General features: G+C 49.0%; 1 protein-coding gene and 1 long non-coding RNA gene across 4 annotated transcripts in view; one reads left to right on the plus strand and one right to left on the minus strand.

Annotated features, from left to right (window-relative positions):
- Nucleotides 1-4932, minus strand: part of KIRREL1 (kirre like nephrin family adhesion molecule 1) — a 105317-nt gene extending 100385 nt beyond the window's left edge. For 2 of the 3 annotated variants that reach the window (XM_061402569.1, XM_061402559.1), the window contains exon 1: nucleotides 4511-4931. In XM_061402569.1, coding sequence (XP_061258553.1) covers nucleotides 4511-4562 — 52 coding nt within the window. In that variant the 5' untranslated portion in view covers nucleotides 4563-4931. Of the gene's footprint in view, nucleotides 1-4510 lie in introns of all 3 variants that reach the window. The other variant, XM_061402578.1, reaches the window with a different exon arrangement.
- LOC133238929 (uncharacterized) overlaps nucleotides 2760-22989 on the plus strand; it is a 33739-nt gene continuing 13509 nt past the window's right edge. The window contains exon 1 of the long non-coding RNA XR_009733678.1: nucleotides 2760-4175. This is a non-coding gene — a long non-coding RNA (uncharacterized LOC133238929). The remainder of the gene's footprint in view (nucleotides 4176-22989) is intronic.

Consider the following 22989-nt stretch of genomic DNA (forward strand, 5'->3'; position numbering starts at 1 on the left):
TTCTCAGCCATGAAATGGGGATAATTACAGAGCCAATCTCAGGGGGCTGTTGTACAGATTAAATTAGATAATGCAAATAAAGTAGTTAGCACAAGGGCTCCATAAATGATCCGTATGATTTCCAGACTCTGAAACGCTGCCACCTCGGGGCTAGCGTTCCTCATTTCTCATAAGAGCTTTGGCTCCTTCTCACTAGAATGCCACCCTCTTCCACTTGGTCCTCTTCTTCCCCAAACCCTTCCTGAGGTCTCCAACCAAGGCTGGTTAGCCTCCCCTTCTGGGTCCTCCACAACCCAGTTCTCTCCACAAAAGATACAAGGCAGAGGTGCTGGAGCCCAGGACCAAGAATCTGGGCCGCTGGAGTGAGAAAACAAAAAGAGAAGGAGGAGCTGGAAAGGAAGCAAGCAACTGGGCTGCCCGTGTCCAGCCACGAAGTCCTAATAGAAGCACTGGCAGGGCATGTCTTTCCAGACATTGCTCCATGCACCTTATGTGGATTAACACGCCATTGCCACCGTATGAAATGTTATTTCTATCCTGACTGTACAGACGAGCAAACTGAGTCACAGAGAAAGCACACAGCTTGTTCAAGCTGACACAACTATCCAGTGGCCTGGGGGGAAAGGGGTTTAGCCAGGGAGCTGGACAGGAGTCTGTGATTTAAGACCATTTAATACTGCCTCCTTCCAACACCGTAGCGCTCTCATCGAGTCAATCAATTGATCAGATATTTAAGGGCACTCATCGCACTTAGCACTGTGTCAGAAAGTGAAAGGATAAAAGAGAAATGAAGACTTAGTCCCAGAGGATATAAAGCTCTAAAGGAGTTTTCATCAGAGCACTTGGTTCTCAGGTCAACATGGGGTGAGAGCCAAGGACAAGGCTGGGCTGCTTCATCCCTACCCCACCAGAGAGCCACGGGCAGAGGAGACAGCAGGGACAAGGCTGGGCTGCCTCATCCCTACCCCACCAGAGAGCCACGGGCAGAGGAGACAACAGGGACAAGGCTGGGCTGCCTCATCCCTACCCCACCAGAGAGCCACGGGCAGAGGAGACAACAGGGACAAGGCTGGGCTGCCTCATCCCTACCCCACCAGAGAGCCACGGGCAGAGGAGACAACAGGGACAAGGCTGGGCTGCCTCATCCCTACCCCACCAGAGAGCCACGGGCAGAGGAGACAACCAACCATGCAACCATGGGAGCCAGCGGAAGGTGGGAGGCCTAGACAGCTTCTCCTCCTCTTCCTGATCCAGGAGCTTCTGGGGTCCAGAGCAATAGCTGGAGGTAGTGCTAGGCCCTGAAAACTGGGTCTACACCCTTCTCTTGGGGTCTGAGCAGAAGTCCAATCAAGGTCAAGGAGAGGGACCAGGTATCCTGATTTCTGCCGTGTCTCCCGCTGCTCTTCCCCAATCTCAAGATCCTGCTTTGGGTCAGAAATGTGGGCCATCTGAAGTGTGTGTGTGTGTGTGTGGGGTTGGGGGGCACGGTGAGAAGGGAGTCCATTCCCAGCTACTCTTTTTTCCAGACTCTTGTTCTCTGTCTGGATGTAGCTGTACTCAGGCAGTTGAATACTGGGAATTTAGGAGGCCCTGGGGCCTCTTCCCATTACTCCTCGCCACCCTGCCAAGTGGTGGCAGGGATGCCCAGGGGACGTCTAGGGGCTGGAGGGACACATTTTTCCCCTACCCCAACCTCCACCCTCCCCTGGAGGCAGCTCCCGCCCCGAGCCGGCCTGTCATCCCACATTGCTCTGATTAGCTATAATCTTTCTTTTTCAATTTCTCCTCCCTGAGACTGGGGAGCGAGAAAATCTCCCAGAAAATGAATAAATATTTCAATTTTCGGCGCAATCAGTCTGAGGAGCCAGCGCATGATGGAAACGGGGGGAAGGATAATGGTTTTCATTTAGATAAGATACAGAAAATTATTTAGTGAAAAATGAAGATTGATGAAGCCCATTGAAATTCTTTAAAACGCGATTTTTATTTCTCTGCCTAGGCTGAACGTTCCCTTCCTCTCTCCTCTCCGCTCCCCTCAATTCAACTGCCTTCTCCTACCACCTTCTCCGCACTTGCCCATCACCCTCCCTCAAAAGCCTGGCGACCCCCCTCAGTTTCTCCTCTCACTGCCCCAGTCCCTGCCTACAACTCCTTCTTTCTAAGGATGGAGGCTGAGGAGAGAGGTCCTGCCACCGCCCCCCTCCTCTCCTGCCCAGTCCCGTGAGCATCCCCGTCTTCCCAGGTCCCTACTCCTTCCAACCCTGCCTGCTCTCCAGTCCCTGTTCAGCCTCCCAGGAACACTCAGGAGTGACTTCCTCTCCCCTCTGCTCTATCCTCTCCCTTTTGCTCCCTTTGGTATCCCCCCTCCCACCCCCAAATACTTGTGTACACTTTCATCAGGTCTTGCTTTCACCCTTGCAGGATGATGGGCGACGGAAGCTCAGCTAACCCCTGACCCCTCCCCCGCCAAGACAGAAAGGCACCCAACACTCTTCTTCTCTTGGAGCCTTCCATCCTGCCTCAGTCCACATGCCTCTCCTGTTTGCGAACTGCAGCTTTTGTTCCTTGAAGCTTGTTCGTATCCATGTTGCTGACACATTAAGGCTGCAGGAAAGGGGCAGACAGACGCTGGCCCCCAGCACATACCAGTACTGACCCAGCTGACCCCTCCCCCACCGCGGTGGGCCCTCCTCCCCTCCCCCTCCTCCAGCAGCCTGGCTGAACAAAGTCAGAACTTAAGTCATCCTCCCAACTTTCTGCCAAGTGGCTGGCTTGGCCTGCCAACCTCAGGACCAGGCCTCCTTTCCCCCAGCACCACTTCCACCCCACTCACACTATGAACGTGGGCCCTACCCAAATGCTAAGTATGCATGTGTGTGACCCAGGGGGGTGGGAGCCTTAGGGGACATGATGGGAGGCCCGCCCCCACCAACTCTGCCAGGCTTTGCCTTCAGAGGCAGGAGGGCCCCGCCGGGAGGAGAGGGGAGGGGTCCAATACAACATCCCACCCCTAAACACACACCCACTAGGCCAGGAAGGGAACCGGTAGCAGGGCCTCGCCTGAGGGTGCTCGGTGCCCAGTAACTTTCCTTTTCCCAGATCCACCCTCCCACCACCACCCAAGAGGAGCCCACCTCCTCCATTTTGTTGCCTGAACATCTCCATAGGTATCTGCCTATAGGAATGCCAGTTCAAGTTTCTTTGTTTGCTGGAGGGTTGGGATTCACAGAAGGGTTTCTGTGTGTGGGTCCGTATTGTGTCCTCGCAAACGCCCAACTGCATACATGTACTGTGTCTGTGAGTTATGGTGTGTTTGGGTGCTCGAATACGCTGCTATGGAGGAGGAATCTGTCTTCCTCGGATGTGTCAGTGTCTTTGTGTATATGTGTCTGTCTCCGTGTGGGGAATGCTCGCGGGTATGTCTGTCTCAGTAGGTGAATAGTCTGTCTCGGTGTCTAGGACTGGATTTTGGTGTTTGTATGTCAATCTCTCTGTGTCAGCTCCATCTTGGGGGCGGGGGTAGAGTGGGGGGCGGGGGGCGGCTAGCTCAGCAGGGTTAAGTCTTCCTTAGAGTCAGATCCAAGAGACAAGAATCCACTCAAACAGAGCCCAGTAGGGGCTGAAGTCTGGGCCCTCGGTTTCTTCAGTTCCCCTGCCGCCCCGCCAGCCCAGCCTTGGGATACACTAACATCCTCATCTCTTTCAACCTCTCCCGCATCTCTCAACCTCTCCTCCATCTCCCAGGCTCTTCCCAGCCGATCCCAAATAAAGCTACATCGGTACTTTTCTGACCCGAAGGTGTTAGCCGCCCCCGACTCCCGCCGCCCCAGCGAATGGCCACTTCCATACCCAGCGGGCCCGAAGCTGCCTTTGGAACTCCACGCCAGACAGGGAGCCTCCGCGGGCAAGGGTTCAAATCCCCACCAGAGGCCCCGAGGCACCCCTCCCTTCCTCTGGAGGGGGCAGCCCCAGGCAGTCTGGAGCCGCGGCTCAGACTCAGCCCCGCCAGGGGCTAGGCTGAAGGAGGGCCGGGATTCCCTCAGCTACATCTTCGGCAGCCTGGGTCCCCCGCTTTCCGCGCACCTCCGTCCCCCGAATCTGAGATCCCACCCTCTTCCCAGCCTTCCCTCCCGCCGGGACCCAGGCGTCCGGACTCCGGGTCTCAGAGGGTGGAGGTGAGTAGAGCTGCCAGAGGCTCCGGAAAAGACTTTGAGCGGTCGGATCCCTTTTTCACCCCGACCCCCGGCCCTCGCGGCCCCGATTCTCGGTTCTCCCGCGCAGCCAGAGGAAACAACTTGGGCAAATCAACGGAAAACTCCTCCCCGCAGCCCCCGTTACTCCGCGCGGGGACCCAGCCCCCACCTCGTGGCGTCCCGACCCCCGGGGACCGGCCGCTGGCTGCCGAGCCCCTCGGCGTTCCCCGGGTCGGGGCGCACACTCCGGCCCCCGGGGGAAGCGTGAAGGGGAGCAAGGGCAGGAGCGGGCGGAGCGGGGGGGTAGGGGAGCTTACCTTGGGAGAAAGTGTCGGAGAGAGTGAGGATCCAGACGAGGAGGCTCAGCATGCTGTCCTTCCGCCGTGCGCCCGCCCGCGGCTGGGGCCCGGAGTTGGCGAGGGAGCGAGAGGAGCGGGCTGGGGAGGAGGGGAGCCCGGGAGCCCGCCCCCCGCCCGCCCGCGCCCGCCCCTGCACACTCACACGCACACTCACTCGCGCGCACAAACTCACTTCCCTTCCCTCCGCTTCTCTTTTATCTCTCCTTCCTCGCGGTCCCGTCTCTCTCTCCCTCTCTCCCTCTCTCTCGCCCCCCTTTCCTTCCCCCTCGCCCTTTTATTATTTCTCGCCTGGAGCTTTATCTCTCCGGGTCTCTTTCGCTCTCTGCTCTCCCTTTCTCCCCCCTTGTCTTCCTTCCCTCTCTCCCTCCGTCCCTCCTCCTGACGTCTACTCTCCCTCCGACGGCGCCTCCCTCCACAGCCCTCCCCTTGCCCCCCCCAGTGCGCGCGCACACACACACTCACACCCCTCGCTGCAACTGAGATGGACGGAGCGCCAAGAGAGAAAGCGGTGGAGGGCAAAGCGGGTAACAACGTGAGAGTCGCAGGCGCTGGGGCAGAGACGGCGGGACCCCTGCCCACCCGCACCTCCCTCCCATCTATATACACAGCCCTGGTCCCAGGCTACCGAACTAGGCAGTGGATTGGGGAGGCGGGGCATGGGCTGAGGATCAGCTTCTAGCCCAGGGGATGACTGTGGTGGGGAAGGGTGTGTGAGTGTTTGTGTGTGTTTGGGTGTGTGTAAGCGTGTTTGGGAGAGGAGGGGGTGGGCAGGCGGTGGTTCATGGAATCAAAATGCTTAAAATCCTTTTTTTTCTTTCTCTCTCTCTTGTTAATTCCACACCCAGAATCTAACCTCTGGATTCTCAAATTGGGAATTCTCAATTGACTTAGGAATGCTGGGGGTGGGGAAGGAATCACTCCTCTTCCCACCTTCTAAAGGCAAAGCTGGAGAATTCCAGCTGCTTCCTGGATTGGTCTGAGGCCCCCGCCAGGGGGCCTCACCCAGCACACAGTGGGGCCAGGCTGTGTTGGAGTCCTCAGCTGGTGGAGGGCAGGAGTAAATGACTCCGTCCTTTGTTCATCTTATCTTCCCCTCCGGAAAGAGAAGTACTCAACTGGAGGGCTTCAAATAGCGAAGAGGAGGACAGCCACAGGAGGCACAGAGTTTGAGATCCTTTGGGGTTGAGGGTTCTGGGTACTGGGGAGAAGGAATTCCTGGTGAGATTGATGAAGGCATTCAATAGGGGTCTCCTCTTTCTTAACAGCCAGCCTCTCTCCCAACCCCTAACTAGATGCTTCTGCTCACAGGACCGGGGGTGCCTGAACCTCTGGGTCCTAGGCAATGAGTTGAGGATACATAACAGAAATCGCACAGGAATTGCACAACTTTACAAAATTGGTCTAGAGAGGTCTCCACTTCTTTCCTCCCAGATCTTAAGTCTCCTGGGTCCCTCATTACCCGCCAAGATTCTGGATTTCAGCCCCCGGAGCCAAGGTTCATGGCTCTTTGGTGCCCTCTGCTGGTTTGAGGCAGTTATGATGCCTCTTTCTTCCACAGATAACTGACTCTAGGCTGAATGGTCCAGGTCCATCCACATAGGAGGACACAGAAACACAAACTCACATTCAGAAGCATTCTATGCACAGACCAGAGGGTCCTTCATATGTTCTAAAACACATGTGTACGGTCAAACACACAGTTTAAAAATAAAGAGTATACCTAACCCAGAGAAATAGGAATAAATATAATCACAAATACATACAAACAGCCGCGCATCAGCATGCAGACACAAGGGCTTTTAATTTACTCATCATTAATCTTGCATTTTGCAGATATTCTTGCATCTTGCATTCTTCAATGTTTGTTTATGTTCCAGTCATAATTTTAGGCCCTGGAGCTATAGCAATGAAAAAACAAACAAAAAAAAAATTTTTTTTTTTTACAAAGTCCCTCCCTCAGAATATTCTATACTGGAGACCAGGAAGAGGCAATAGAAAAATAATAGAAAACACAAGGTTGTAGTAAATGCTATGAGAGACAAATAAAGCAGGATACAATGAATAGGGAGTGGAAGGAAAGGAGCAATTGCTACTCTTTCCAGAGTCAGGGAAAGCTGCTCTGCTAAAATAACATCTAAGCAGATACCTGAAGAAACTGAGAGATACAGGTGGTCAGGCAGGCATCTAAGTGGAGATTGTAGCAGGTAGGTAGAAACAGCAAGTATAATAGAAGGGCCCTGAGGAAGGGATGCTCTTGGAATATCATCTGTGAGACAGCCTTTTCTCCTTTTTATTCTGCATGGAAAGGAGGCCCGCGGCAATACTATTTAGGAAAATTTTCGAAGAAAAAAATCCAGAGCCAAGGAAGAGAATATTCTTCGCTTAGTGAGTGCTTCCTGTCTACCTTCTGCTATTCAGGTTTGATGGTGATTCTCAATGTGACGAGGGACTGGGTTATCAGAGCTTTACCCTTCCCTTGGCCTTTTATCTCACTTCGAAACCCCAGCAACAGAGAAGCTAAATTTCTCTAGATCCTTAACAGCCAAATAGTAATCTCACTCCCCTCTCCTGGTCCCTTAACTTCCCACCCTGCCTGCTCCCTTTAATCTCTGATTCTTACCAGCTCTGTTCACAGCAAACACAATTCTCCAGACTCCCCTCCACAAAAGCCAGTCAACATTCCAGATGCCAAAGTTTAAGACCCCATCTCCAGCCAAGGGTCTTCAACATCAGCTGTGTATTAGATCTCCTGAGGGACCTTTAAAAAACACCAGTGCTTTGGCCTCACTCCCAAAGATTAATTGTTCTGTAGTGAATCCCAAGCATCAGGATTTAACCTCCCCAGGGAATTCTGATGGGCAGCCAGGGTTGAGAACCAGGAAGCAAGCCCCTGCTTTCCAGGCATTGACCTCAGCAAGGCCACACACCATGGGGTGCTGTACCCTCTTCCCTCCACCAGCAGTTTTGCTTCCTGCTAATCCTGTTTCTTCCTCCCCTCCTTGTAGGGAGGACCCCAGTCAAGCTCTCACAACTTTCTTCCATTCTAATCTCTCTCACGGTAATATTCACAATTCTAATTGGATTAACTGAGTCTACTGGAATTTAATCACATAACTTTCATCAAACCGGGGACATCGTGGGGTTGAGTCTCCAGTATCTGATGGATGGTCCTGGAAGCAAAGCCTGTGTCTTTTCCATCAGACTAGACATAACCTCCCCAGGTCAGGATATCTGCCTCCCCATCAAACTTCGGGCCTTTGGGGCAAGACCTAAGCATGTCCTCTCAGTCTGGAGCTCCCCAGGGGCAAGGAAGAAGCTGGGAACCCCTCTCCCCAGCAGAGATGCAGCAGAATATTTGAAAGCAAGACACATGAGCATAGAAACCACCCAAGGCGATCCTAATCCAGGTTCTGCCCCTTACTTTCCGTGTTACCTTGGGTAGCTTATTTACCCCCCCCCCCTTTCTAATCCTTGATTTCTTCATCTGAAAGCAGAGATAATAATAGTACTTACTTTATGGAGTGGTTGGGAGGATTAAATGGGTCAATATCCACATAGCTGTTACAACAGTGCAGAGCACCGAGTGAGAAGTAAATGCTAGCTGTGATTAATTTCAATTTGGGAGGTCCCCAAAGCAGGGACCTTTCCAGTCTTCCTCCTGCTGGATTAGTCTTTATCCCCATGCCCAGGGGCCCTGCCCACAGAGAAGTGTGCAGGTGTGGAGGTGGAGGAAGTAATCCCTAAGGATGCAACTTCACCCTGAAAAAAAGGAGAGAAGCAGCCAGAGGTTGTATATGGAGTGAAGAGAAATATTAATAATTTTTTGAGCACAAAAGCAAAGAGATCAAGAGGTCATGGAGTGAGAGGAAGGCAAATTATGACCATCAGCAGCAGAAGCCACCCTGAGAGACGGAAATGAATTCTTTGTTTCAATGAGGGCTAAGAACAGCAGAACAATTCTATAAATTGTCCTCTTTCCCCCCAGAGGGGGTGGAGGATTGTGTTCCTGCTGCTTATCAGAAACTCAAAAGGGAAAGGCCAAGATCCTGATTTTCAGCCTGGAAAGTAATCCTGACTGTAAGGGAAACCCTGAGTCCCTAAGAGTGAGGAGCTGCTGGAGGTCTCCGTGTCTCTCCCGCTGCTATAGAGACTACAGCCCAGAGCAGTGAGAGAAGCACCTCTTCTTCCAAAGTACCCCCCAGCAAAGGGGCTTGCTTTCACTCCTGCTCCTGTTTTGTGTCTTAGAACCTAGGTAATAGTGTAAGTTCTTCCAGATTCCAGGCCTTGGGCTTTCCTGCTGCTATACCAGTCTGTTTTCTCTTGTTCTCCTTTTCGTTATGATGCCCAGCCTTGTTCAGTTCAGTCGCTCGGTTGTGTCCGACTCTGTGACCCCATGGACTGGAGCACACCAGGCTTCCCTGTCCATCACCATCTCCCAGAGCTTGCTCAAAATCATGTCCATCGAGTTGATGATGCCATCCAATGATCTCATGTTCTGTCATCCCCTTCTCCTCCTGCCTTCAATCTTTCCCAGCATCAGGGTCTTTTCCAATGAGTTGGCTCTTTGAATCAGGTGGCCAAAGTATTAGAGCTTCAGCTTCAGCATCAGGCCTTCCAGTGAACATTTAGGACTTATTTCCTTTAGGATTGACTGGTTGGATCTCCTTGCAGTCCAAGGAACTCTCAAGAGTCTTCTCCAACACCACAGTTCAAAAGCATCAATTTTTTGGTGCTCAGTTTTCTTTATGGTCCAACTCTCACATCCATCCATGACCACTGGAGAAACCATAGCTTTGACTAGATGGACTTTTGCTAGCAAAGTAATGTGTCTTCTTTTTAATATACTGTCTAGGTTGGTCATAGCTTTCCTTCCAAGGAGTAAGGGTCTTTTAATTTCACGGCTACAGTCACCCTGCTTTGAGATGTATGAAAATCGGAGCAGAGACAGAGGACAGGCTTAATGGTGATGGGGAGAGATTCAGATCTGCACTGTGAGGAATGTGGGAGGGGGCTGGGGGCGTGAGGAAGAGCAACAGCAGCTGAAGTGTTCTGACCAACTCTTAGTGGTCCCTTGGGGGAGGGTGCACCAAGGAATCGGGCTACTTAGATAAGGCATGGGTGTCAGAGGTTATCTGAGGGGGCACTGCTGCTACGGAAGCAAAGGGCTAAAGACTAGACTTCAGAAGGGACCATCTACTAAGGAGGAGTGTCTAAAATATTGAGGGGTGATTTGGATAGGCTGAAGCTGCTCTGAGGCAGGGACATAGAAAGAATGACCTTGGCAAAGACAGGCTCCCAGGGTGTGTTTACCAGGCACCAGCCTTGCCTGTGAGCGACTGTGATCCATTCCTTCCCACCCACTTCAGCCCCCTCTTTCTCACTGCATCACATCCCAGCTCCAACATGGGGAGACAATTTGTGCTAAATGGACCAGTTATCTCTTATTAGGTTTAATGAGGATTTCATTGCCTCAGCTCACAGGGATTGGAAGATTCCTGCTTCAAATGAGCAGCCCAGTTGAGGAGATCAGCTCAGAGAAAGAGGAGAGAGCCAGGGCTCAGGGGCCCTGGGCAGGGGCACAGAAGGAGGGGAGTGGGTGGGGGTGTGGGTATTGAGGAGGGGAGAGTGGGAAATAGATTTAATTAGGAAAAAATGGAAAGAAATGTCAACTAATGACTCAAATGTCAAGCTCCAGAACTATATGAAGCCTCAAAAAACATGAGGCCCATTCTCCCTTGAAATGGTGAAATGACAAAGCAAATTATAGTAGAGGAAGATAAGACTGGGATCAGAAGCCAGGTCTCTTGCCTCTTAGGCCAGGATTGACTTGCATGCATATCTTGTTAACTTCAGCTCCCCATCCCTGCACCCCAGATCCATTCCAGTGCTTTTATCAGTAAAGTCAACCCATAAGTCCAAACAGCTCTGATCATAGCTCCGTAGCTCTGGTCTCCTGTCGGTATCTGAAAATCAGAGACTCAACTAAGCAGAAGGGGGAGTTATGAAGGAGAAAGGAAGTGTCTCTCTCATCTACCTTTGGCCCTTGCTTTTAGTTCCTTGGATCCTATCCCCAAGTTCACAGTCTCCCCATTTTTAGCATTCCTTGGTGCTTCTTCAAAGACCTAAAACTTCCCATCATTAGATCTATTTAGCATCAGGATTGGCTGTGAGAGTTATGGTTTATGTTTACATTCAAGCTAGACATGAGATCAAGCTGGCAGCTAAGATTATGGTCAGAAGTTATATTAAGGTCACTGAACAACATAGTAGGTTTAAGAGTGACGTTGAATAAGGTTCACACGAGCGGAAATATACAGTTAGGCTTACTTAACCCTCATTATGTGCTTAGTCACTTAGTCATATCCAACTCTTTGTGACCCCATGGACTGTAGCCCACAGGAATCTAACCCAGGTCTCCCGCATTGTAGGTGGATTCTTTACCATCTGAGCCACCAGGGAAGCCCCAACCCTTATTATGTGTGTGTGAAAGTCACTCAGTCATGTCCAACTATTTGCAACCCCAGGGACTATACAGTCCATGGAATTCTTCAGGCCAGAATACCAGAGTGGGTAGCTGTTCCCTTCTCCAGGGAATCTTCCCAAACCAGGGATAGAACCCAAGTCTCCAGCATTGCAGGCAGAGTCTTTACCAACTGAGCTATCAAGGAAGCCCTACCCTTATTATAAGAGGACTCATTACTTTAAAGCACAACCCTTAACTATGTTGGGCTTCCCTGGTGGCTCCGAGGGTAAAGCGTCTGCCTGCAATGCGGGAGACCTGGGTTCGGGAAGATCCCCTGGAGAAGGAAAAGGCAAGTCACTCTGGGACTCTTGTCTGGAAAATCCCATGGACGGAGAAGCCTGGTAGGCTACAGTCCATAGGGTCACAAAGAGTCGGACACGACAGAGCGACTTCACTTTCACTTTTTTAACTATGTCACTCCAGGAAGGAAGGATTAGGAGTTGGAGATTAGCTGACACAAACTATTATATATAGAATGGATAAATAACAAGATCCTACCATATAGCACAGGGAACTATATTCAATACCCTGTAATAAACCAGAATGGAAAAGAATATGAAAAAGAGTGCATATATATATATATATAATATGTATAACTGAATCACTTTGCTGTATAGCAGAAATTAACATTGTGTATAAACTATACTTCAATTAAAAAAGAAAACAAAGTTGGACTTCCCTGGTAGCACAGTGGGTAAGAATCCATCTGGTAATGTAGGGGACATCCCTGGTCAGGGAAGATTTCACGTGCCTTGGAGCAGCTAAGCCCATGCACCACAACTACTGAGCCCGAGCTTGCTGAGACTAGTGACCCTGTGTGCCACAACTACTGAAGCCCAAGTGCCCTAGAACCTGCGCTCCATAACAAGAGAAACCACCACAGTGACAAGCCCGCTCACTGCAGTGAAGAGTAACCTCCACTTGCAACTAGAGAAAGCCCAAGCAAAGCAACAAAGACCAAACACAGCCAAAAAACCCCAAAAACTGACAGGATGTAGCCAAAGCTGTGCTTGAAGGGAAAATTAATAGCGCTAAACAATTTAATCTTAACTAATAAAAATTTTAAAATACTAAAAAAAAGTCACTCCAGCCCTCATAACCCCAATAGATGCTTGCAAAGGGTTTGGGTTAAGATTAATTAATTAGTAATTAGTTTGTTCACCCATTCATCCATCTCTTCATCTCATAAACATGTATTAAAAGCTTACTCTATGCCCAGGTACTAGGCTAAACACTTAGGACACAAAGATGAATAAAACGCACCCCTTGTTGAAGCCACAGTCTAGTGGGAAAGACCAACAGATAACCACAACTGAGTTGGGAGATGCAGAGATAGAAACATGCCCATTTCCTTAAGAGTACAAAGCATAAATCATTGAACTTAACTTGGAGATGCCAAGTAAAGTTTCCTAGAGTTGAGAATTAGGATCTTCAAAGTCTGAAATAGGGCCTTAAATAAGATAGTTTCCCTCTCTGGGCCTCTGGGCCTGTAGCTCTGACAGCCCTGCAGTACAGTTAAATGTTTGTTTATACTAAGGAGGCAAAGGCTGTTCCCTAGAGATGCCTGCTGAGAGGTTCCATCGGGACATCTATAAAGTTGTTCTAGAAATGCTCCCTGTTTGAGAACTGCTTCTATTCCTCCTGAGATCCAGGGTCAGGGACCCATCTCCTAACTCCCTGCATACAACACAGTGGGCCTTCCTATGTGAGACAGCCATGCTCCAGGCCAAAGTATTCCTCCCTGATCCCACTAGCTTCCCAGCTTCTGCCAATGAACAGGCCTAGCAGTGGCTGCCAGGGAGGGTCTGGCTGCTGGTTTTGGTGGTATTTCCTAAATGGACAGATGGAGAATGTTGATTTAATGTCCCTCCAGTGCCTCTATTCCAGCTTCCCAGACACAGCCAGCAATAAGGCCCTGGCACCTAGTCTTCCTCTGGCAGGCATGGCAGTGCCCCTCCTCCAACAGCCTTCATCCCTGAGCCTCCAGCTTCCTCCAGCCCCATCCCCAAGTCCTCTCAACACAGAGCCTGAGTCCAGGCTCTGGGAATAGGTCTTTTGTTGTTGCTGTTGAGTTGCTAAATTGTGGCTGACTCTTTTGTGATTCCTTGCACTGAAGCCTGCAAGGCTCCTCTGTCCATGGGATTTCCCAGGCAAGAATACTGGAATGGGTTGCTATTTCTACCTCCAGGGGATGTTCCCGACCTAGGGATCAAACCTGAGTCACCTGCATTGCAGGCAGATTCTTTACCACTGACCCACCTGGGAAGCCCCACGGTCTAGGGGAAAGCAAATCCCTATGAAAAGTTTGCCACCGATGAAAAAGAACAAAACAATGGAAACCTGGCTCCTCCGTTAGTGGTGTTTCAAGAGGTACCACCTGAGAGCAGGATGCTGTCGTCAGGGGATGAGAATGGGGAAAGGAGAGGCATTAGTCAAAAGGTACAGTTTCAGATACAAAAGGAGGTGATCCTAGAGAGCTGCTGTACAGCTTAGTACCTAGAGTTAACAATGCTATATTGTACTCAAGCATTTGCTAGGACAGTAAATCTTACGTTAAGTGTTCTTATCTCAAAATAATAATAATACATAAAAAGAGGCAGAAGGGAACTTCCTTCTGGTGGTCCAGTGGCTAAGACTCTGCACTCCCAATGCAGGCAGCCTGGGTTCAAACCATGGTCAGGGAACTAGATCCCGTAGCCACAACTAAGGGTTCACATGCCATGACTAAAGATCCTGAATGTTGCTATGAAGATCGAAGATCCCCATACCACAGCTAAGACCTGGCAGAGACAAATTAATTAATTAAAGGTTTTTAAAAAAAGAGGCAGAAGGAAATTTTGGAGGTGGTAGATATGTTTATGGCACCGATACGGTGATGGTTTCCTGGGTGTATACTTATTTGCAAACTCAACAAGTTGTATCCATTAAATGTGTGCAGCTTTTTGTATGTTAATCATCCTCCATAATGTGATTAAAAAAGAAAAAGGATGGGTACCAGCTTCCATCCTGTTGTTTAAACCAAAGACCTGCTGCACTTGACTGTTTCTTCTTTCTCTCCATCCACCCCCAGTCAGTCTCCAATTCCTCTCGGCTGCTATAAGTTATATCCACTTCCTTCCACCTCCACTGTCACTGCCTTGGTCCACTCCTGCCTGGACGGCTAGCAACAGCCTCTCGGTGTCCGCTCAGTTCTGTTCTCTGCAGTTCTGTATGTCTGCATCCCCAGTGGTCTTACTCAAGCTTAAACTGGATCACCTCATTCTCCTGCTTAAAACTCACTGGTAACTCTACAGCCCCATGGATCAGACCCAGAATCTTCCCATCAGCTACCAGACCCTGCCTGGGATGGCTCTGCCTTGCCTCCCAGCCTCTCTGCTCTGACACTCCCTCTTCCCCCTTTAAAGACAGGCTTCTCCGAGTTTTTGGAACTGGCCACATATGGGTCATCATCGGGGCCTCCACGTGTCCTGTTCCCTTGCCTGCAATATTTTTTCCTCCCTGGCCCTTGCCCCTACCTCTCCCCTAGACTAAGTCCTGCTCATCTCTCAGACCTCACACTGAATGTCACTTCTGCATGGAAGCCTCTCTAATTCCTCCAAACAGGTTAGATCAGCTCATTATTGCCGTCAAGCACCCTCTATTTTCACTGGCAGCATTAATCACATTTGTAATTAGGTATTCAGTGTCTGTTTCCCTCGTTGGATCCTAAGCCCTGTACAGGTAGAGCCTGCCAGTACTGTTCACTGCTGCCACCATAGTGCCTGGCACATAGTAGGCTGTTAGGACTGAGAAAGAGATATGTTCCCTATTTTGAATTCTGGAAAGGATTTCTTGGAGTAGAGACGAGGCTAGTTTCCATGTAACAAAGTAGAGCCAGAGGGCTAGCAGTTAGACTCCAGGAGGAACTTCCCCACTAAGTAGGCATTTAGCAAGTTCCAGGAAATCATCTATGCAAGGTACCAGAAGAAAAGCAAAAATGGCATGTTAGTTTATCTTCTCTTGTTCAGAGTGAGTGTGTGTGTGGGAGACACATATTACCTCGGATGTGCAAAAAAAAAAAAACCAAACCCAGGGAGCAGTGAACAAAGCTATAAATACAGCTGAGCGTCGAGTGACATCACCTGAGCACAGTGCGGCGATTTATGGGCAAGTCACACGGCCCTAAAGTGTATTTATAACGGTGTAACTCACTAGTACTTCTCCCTGCCTGCCTGTCCTCCCTCGTCCTCCTGTTCGATGGTGGCCAAAGTCCTGCTCTTCTCATGAAACAGCATGGCTGGGCCAGGCCCCTGTTTTGGGGGTACCAGGGGCACTGAGGCGTGGGGAGTTCTCTCCAAAACCATGCATTCAAAAATCTGCCGCGGTTCCCCATTTACTGATGAACTGTGGACACTTAAGACATGCAAAGCCGCCTTGGCCTTTGCTTATCTTTGGGCTCCATGTATGGCCCTGGGTGGGGAAGAACCCTTGGAGGAGCGCATGGCAACCCACTCCAGTATTCTTGCCTGGAGAATCCCATGGACAGAGGAGCCTGGAGGACTATAGTCCATGGGGTCACAAAGAGTTGAACGCGACTGAGCACAGCACAGCTTTATCCACATTCGCCATGTGGTCCCCAGTCTTCATTGAGTTTCCCCAAATAGCTCCTAGGTGTTCATCCCTCCAAGTATTTGTTCACGCTTTCCCCTCCATGTGTTGTGTTTTTTGACTATAAATCTCCAGTCAAAACTGCGCCTTTATTAGGCCCAACGCAGATGCAGCATTTTCACTGAGATGTCCAGTGCAAGATTCTTTCCATTCGGTTCTCTCCTCCCAACACCACTGACTCTGCATTCTCTGCTCCTTGAGGTCACCTGTTCACCATGATAAATGTGCACCCAGACATGACTTGTTTCCAACTCAAATGGTGAGTCCCTGCCCTACACATCTTAGTTCCTTTCTCAAGGTCTGCTCCAGATCCTGCCACATGGCAGAAACAGAGAATGTTTGTTCTATCAAATATCTGTTCCTTCTGTGAACCTAGTCCCCCTTGAACATCTGCAGCCATGTCCAGTTAGAAGCTCTACTGGCACAATTTTCAATCCTCACATGACTAGGAAGGTGTCAACATCCCCTCTTCTGTGTAAGATGGTTGGGGCAGAGAGAGGTGAAGTAGCTTACCCAAGGTATACAGCAAGTAGCGTGACCATAGGATTCTCAATCAGTTTGTCAAAATCTACCACTTTTTTCCTATTCCTGGAGACCTTGGGCTGTCTGGTCTATAGTCTGGTTTCTATCTAATATCCCAGGATATGCATTCTCTTCTTAAAAGCACTGCACACAGCCAGCTAATAACCTGCCTCTTCACAACTGGTTCCAGGGTCACTTACTCAGGTGCTGGAGTCATCAGAATGAAGTTTATTTTTGGGGGGGCTGCATTGAGTCTTCATTTCCGCACACAGGCTTTCTCTAGTTGAGACTTGCTGCTTATGGCCTCTCTGGTTGCTGCCCTGGGGCTTAGTTGCCCCTTGGCATGTGGGATCTTAGTTCCTGTACAGGGAATCGAAGCTGTGTCCCCTGTGTTGGGAGGCAGATTCTTAACCACTGGACCACCAAATGAAGTGTTCTTTTGAAGGGGCTTGTCAGGAAATCACTGCTTTGAAAGAAGAAGCCCCAGGGCCTTTTTGTGTCCTGGGGACCTACCCCTCCCCTACCTCATTTACGTGGGGGGAAGGAAAACTAAGAGGGAGAGAGAATGTGAGAAAAACAGTCACCTGGCAGCCAAACCACCCACTGCCCAGGACCCTGGCTTTCCTCTGCATCTCCCCTCCTCTGCTTCTGGATCTTCTTGGATGATTTTACCACAACCTCTATTCAGAGTCTAAATGGAAACAGGGACTTTCCTGGGGGTCCAGCGGTTAAGACTGTGCTTCCAATGCAGAGGGCATGGGCTTGATTTCAGGGTGGGGAATTAAGATCCCACATTCTTAGCAGAAGGGCCAAAAAAAAGGAAAGAAAAGCAATGGTGAACTGAGATTCTCTTTCTCCCAAATAAACCATCAAATGTTTACCTCAGGGAAAGTGGGAACTAGAAATTACCCAAGGTGGGTGGGGAGTAGGGTGTTGGTGGTGTAGTTCAGATAGGCTGGGATCTGAGTCATGACCTTAGACAAGCGAAGGTTGGGAAGAAGAGACTGGGAAGTCTGGGCAGGTGATTGTGGGGGAAGCAAGCCAGAGCAAATCAGAAAAAGTATGTGTCTTCCCAACTCATGCTCAGCTAGGTCACCAGCATGTGGCTTAAGGCACTGAATAAAATAAAAAATATTTACCGAGCAATGTGATTTTGCTAAAAAATTTCTATTAATATTACAAATAATTCTTATCTTTTCTATTATTGCTCAGAATCCAAAAGTGATTACAAATGATGCTGAGTTCCTATAAGTGTTTCCCCCAGCTCCACTTTCTCACATAGGCTATTTGCAACCCCATATTTGGCTGCAGAATCCAGCACATTCATTCCTCACACAAAGTGTGAAGTGAAAGAAGTTTGTCTTTGATGATCAGGTATCTTTCTTGAAGCATTATTCCACAATCTTGAGAGCTCTCTTTCTGCTCTAAACTTTCCCTGGCGAATGAGCTTATGCTAAAATGTGAAGGACTCCATATCCTCCCCCTGACACCCCAGATATTATATAATATATATAAATTGTAACCACTGGACCACCAGGGCAGTTCCTGGGGCAATGTTTTAACCAAGGAAACGTATGTCTGACAGTGTATACTTGGTAAGGAGGCATTTTGGGGGTACTATAGAGAAACCCTCTAGAGCCTATGAAATGACAACTCACCCAATAGTCTACAAGCAGAGGGAGAATTCCCATGAAGTTAATGAAGCTCGGTTGCTCAGGACCTTCTAAGGCCCCGGGTGGCACCCCGTCTATGCTCCAGTACTTTCATGTGGTTCTGCATAAAAAATGCAAGAGTAAGATACTGTAATCACAGTTGATTACGTCTGCTGTTTTCTTTTCATTATTACTTTCCTCCACCCCACTTTCCCTCAGGTCAGGAGGTCATGGACATTCTGTGGGCCTGGCTAAGGGGAGATTGAGTAGGAAGTCCATTTAGGTTGGATGAAAGTATTTACGCAATACAGCTCATAATCACTTGCATGTATGGTTATGTTAACCCTCTGGTATAAGGGTAGATTCCAGGAATGCTCCTGTGGTCACCAAGCTGACTCAGGCAGCATCGGGACATGTAGATGCAGAACAAGAGGGTCGTGGTGGCGAGAACGTGTCCTCTAGTACCCAGACCTGGAGGCGTGGAAAGCTAGTCCACAGAAAGTTTTTCTAATCACCTGACGTGTAACGTGGCAAGTGAGGGGTTTGGTTCTCATTGATGCTCTGTCAAAATGGAAGTTCTTTCCTGTCAGGAATGTGCCTAATGATGTAGCATACAAATTATAAATAAGCCATACAAAAATGCTTCCTGTGTATTTTATATGAAATGATTAGATAGAAATTATTCTGACATTAGGAAGAGAATTGTAACACAAAACTCAGTTTATCCCCAAAGAGATATTGTGCTAAGAGGAAGAGAATAGTTTTCTAAAGGCTCTGGGATTCTTCAATATCCCAATTAATAAAGAGAGTAACACATACGATTACAGTGGAGAAATTTTCAATTTCTTGGTGATTTGATAAAGATAACATAATAGATTGCTACAATAAGGACAAGCTGGTTAATAATGACTGGTGTCCTTTATAACAAATATTTAAGATTAGTTACAATACTTTGGCCACTTGATGTGAAGAGCTGACTTACCGGAAAAGATCCTGATGCTAGGAAAGATTGAGGGCAGGAGGAGAAGGGTGAGACAGAGGGTGACATGAGATGGTTGGATGGCATCGTTGACTCAGTGGTCACTTGTTTGTGCAAATCGCTATCCCGGAGATAGTGAAGGACCGAAAAGCCTGGCGTGCTGCAGTCCATAGGTTGCAAAGCATTGGACAAGAGTTAGTGACTGAACAACAACAACATAAAGAAACTCAAACTGTCCTGATATCTTACAGCTCAATTATTATTTTTTTTAATGTACAGATTTTTTTGTCTTCCAAAAATAACAACTCTAAAATTATAAATGGTATTATCAATATAATGGTCTTCCCAGGTGCTGCTAGTGGTAAAGAACCCACCTGCCAATGCAGGAGACATAAGAGATGTGGGTTCAATCCCTGGGTGGGGAAGATCTTCTGGAGCAGGGCATGGAAACCCACTCCAGCATTCCTGTCTGGAGAATCCCATGGACAGAGGAGCCTAGTAGGTACAATTCATGAAGTGGAAAAGAGTTGGACATGACTGAAGCAACTTAGAATGCATGCATGCATACCTTAATATAGCAATTTTAAAGTTGAAAGACATTTTTAAAGACTATTGATAATAAAAAGATAAATTTTGATCAACCATGCCAGAAGAAAACCGAATTATCCTTTTGCTCTCTCTATAAAAAACATTACAGAATCATTATGGGGAATCAATCAAAGGGTATGCAGCCAAAAAAGTAGCAAAAAATATTAATGGGTGTGTCAGGCAGTTAATGAATAAAAATGATTATGTTTTTTCCTGGATTTTAATGATTTTGATTTGCCAACTTTTTAAATGTTGTAACTTTATGAATCCTTTATTCATTTTTAAAACAAATGTTCACTTCTTACCTACTTTTGCATTTATAATTTTGTATTCTTTTCCTTTATTAATGAAGCCCCCCCCCAAAAAAAGCAAAATAGCATCAACCTCCTGACCCCATAAAATAGGATTCATCTATGTCTATAGCATTGGTATTTTATTAAGATAATGCTGAATGGTGACACTTTTCCTAAAGTTTATTATGTGCCCGAATTATTATAAGTGCTTTACTGTGAAATTATCTCATTTACTCCTCTCAATAACGACTTGTTTCCCCCATTGGAAACTACTTGTTTTCTCCATTTTACAGATGAAGGAACTAAAGTCCCAGAGATGTAAGGCAACCTGCCCCAGGTTGCTCAGCTGGCAGGCTGCAAAGCCTGGATACAACGCAGAAACTTATTTCCTGTATTCGCTGATCTAAACCCTGGTTCCCTCACCTCCCCTGACCCCAGAGTGGAGAGTTAAGTTCCCAGACTCCACCGCTCGTCTTACACTCAGAGCGGCTGAGTGTAAAGCTGGAAGACACACAGCCGACCGACGGCAGGAGAGTTCAACTTTGGCCGCAGGCTTTTCCCTACGCTCCCACAGCCCCCGACGCCGGCCTTGGCCTTGGCCTTGGCCCCGGGTGGGCGGGGTGAGGCCGCGGGCGGCGGACGCTCGGCAGGTGGGACCCGCAGGCCGCCTGGGGCGGGGGCGGGCGCGAAAGGGGTGGGGGCGCAGGCTGCAGTCTCGGGGAGGAGATGCCTTCAGAACTCCGGCGTCTCCAGGGGCAGCAGCCAGCACGCAGCCTCCTCCCCACTTCATTAACTGGAAAATAAACTGGAGCCACAAAGACCTGGAGAAAGGAGAGGGCGCGCGCCCAGCTGCCGCGGGGCGAGGGGCGGAGGTGGCGGGAGGGGACCGCGCCAGCTGAGGCTGCAATCAATCCTGGCTGCCCAGCCCCCACCCGCCGTCCCCTCCCCATCCCGGCAGCCGGTCCCCTCTGCTCCCAGCCGCACCGGGGGAGCCCTGGGAGCCATAGACCTTCCCGGGCTGGGGGAGAGTGCCCCTCAGAGTCACCTCTCCAAGCTGCGTGGGCACAATGGGCTGTCAGATGGCGGGGAGGGGCGGGCGGCTCTGCACTGGGCCCTCCTCGGAGCCAAACCTTCTGCTCCCCGAGCAGAACAGAGGGACATTGAGAGTGTGGCCCTGGGGAAGGGCTGGTCTGGGGAAAATGGGATTTTAAGAGAGAGAAATGAGAGACTTTGTACCTTCCGCTCACTGCCCACCACCCCGCAAACACACACAGGCTCGCAGGACTTCTCCTTCCTCTCTTCCGTGCTCTGCCCCTCTTCCTTTTCTTCCAGGACCCCCCAAAGTTGTGCCGCCCTCAGCACCATCCCCTCTCACCCCCTTGCCCCTGCTTCTCTTCTGAGCTCACCCCTTAGCAAAGCTATCCTCCCTGCCCGCAGGCCAGTTCCCTTTTGTATCTATTTGCTGTGGCTGCCGCAGACCGGGTGGTGTAAACATTTTCTCCCAGCTCTGGAGGCTAGAAGTCCCAAAGCAGTGTGTCAGCAAGACTGGTTTCTTCTGAGGCAGCTCTCCTTTTTTCTCCCGGGCCATCCCACGGTTTCCCTTAGTGCTTGTGTGTGTCCTAATCTCTTCAAATAAGGACACCGGCCATGTTGGATTAAGGCCAACCATACCGATGTTTCCTGATGGCTCAGACGGTAAAGCATCTGCCTACGATGCGGGAGCCCCGGGTTCAATCCCTGGGTTGGAAAGATCTCCTGGAGAAAGCAATGGCAACCCACTCCAGTATTCTTGCCTGGAAAATCCCATGGACAGAAGAGCCTGGTAGGCTACAGTCCATGGGGTCGCAGAGTCGGACACGACTGAGCAACTTCACTTTCACGTAAAGATCTTATTTTAATTTAATTACATCTTTAAAATATTTATTTTTGGCCACACAGGGTCTTCCTGGCTTTCTCTGGTTACATCCAGGACCACTCTCTAGTTGCAGTGCTCTGGCTTCTCATTGCAGTGACTAATCTTGTTGCATAGCATGGGCGGTAGGGCGCAGGCTTAAGTAGTTGCCCTGAAGCATGTGGAATCTTCCTGGACTAGGGATTGAACCTGTGTCCCCTGCATTGGCAGGTGGACTCTTAACCACTGGACAACCAGGGAAGTCCTATTTGCTTCTTCAAAGGCCTAATTTCCATATATAGTCTCATTCTGAGGACCCTCAAACATGGATTTTGGGAAACACAATCTAGCTCTTACCACCCTCCTTGTCCAGACCAGTCTACCACCAAATTTTGCAGATATCAGGATTGTCTAGGTTGCCCTAGACTGACTGGACCCTGTAACATTCCCACACACAGCCCCACAAACACATCCTAACACCTCCCTCACTTTACTCTAACACATTCAGGACCTCACAGAAGTACCTGGTCACACAGATCCTAGTTAATATAATCTAGCACACAGGAATATCACCTTCCTGGTTGCAAAATCATATCTGGCTAGTCTTCTTTCTGTTCAATTTGGAGGCTGCCTGTCACAGAATCACAGCTCTTCAGTTTGTTTGGTCCTCTAGGAATCTCTTCCCCTCAAAATGTTTCAGTACCTTAATTTATTCATTTATTTCACAGTTTTGTTGAGATATAACTGACATACAGCACTGTATAAGTTTAAGGTGTACAACATAATGATTTGACTTACGTACATCGTGAAATGATTACCACAAGAGTTCTAGTGAACATCCATCGTCTCATATAGATACAGCATTAAGGAAGTAGAAAAAAATATTTTTTCCTTGTCAGTACCTTTAAATAATTTATTTTGAATAAGTTCAAAGGTTTAAAGAATGATATAAAAAGGAATGTATTGAGAAGTCTCATTTTTACCATCTTCATCATCCCTGCTCTCCAACCGCACCACCCCCCCCCCACCCCCCCGCATTCCATCTCTTATAGGGAACTGGATTAATTTGCTTTCCAGTGCCTTCACAAGCCCATACAAATGCATGAGTTTAGAGTCTTCTTAGACAGCTTCCCTTGTGGCTCAGCTGGTAAAGAATCCGCCTGTAATGTGGAAGGCCTGGGTTCGATCCCTGCGTTGGGAAGATCCCCTGGAGAAGGAAAAGGCTACCCACTCCAGTATTCTGGCCTGGAGAATTCCATGGACTATATAGTCCATGGGGTCTCAAAGTCGGACACGACTGAGCGACTTTCACTTTTTCTTAGACACTGGTGTTCAGTGTTCT

The sequence above is a fragment of the Bos javanicus genome, chromosome 3 (genome assembly GCF_032452875.1).
Source record: "Bos javanicus breed banteng chromosome 3, ARS-OSU_banteng_1.0, whole genome shotgun sequence".
NCBI classification, from domain to species: Eukaryota; Metazoa; Chordata; class Mammalia; order Artiodactyla; family Bovidae; genus Bos; species Bos javanicus.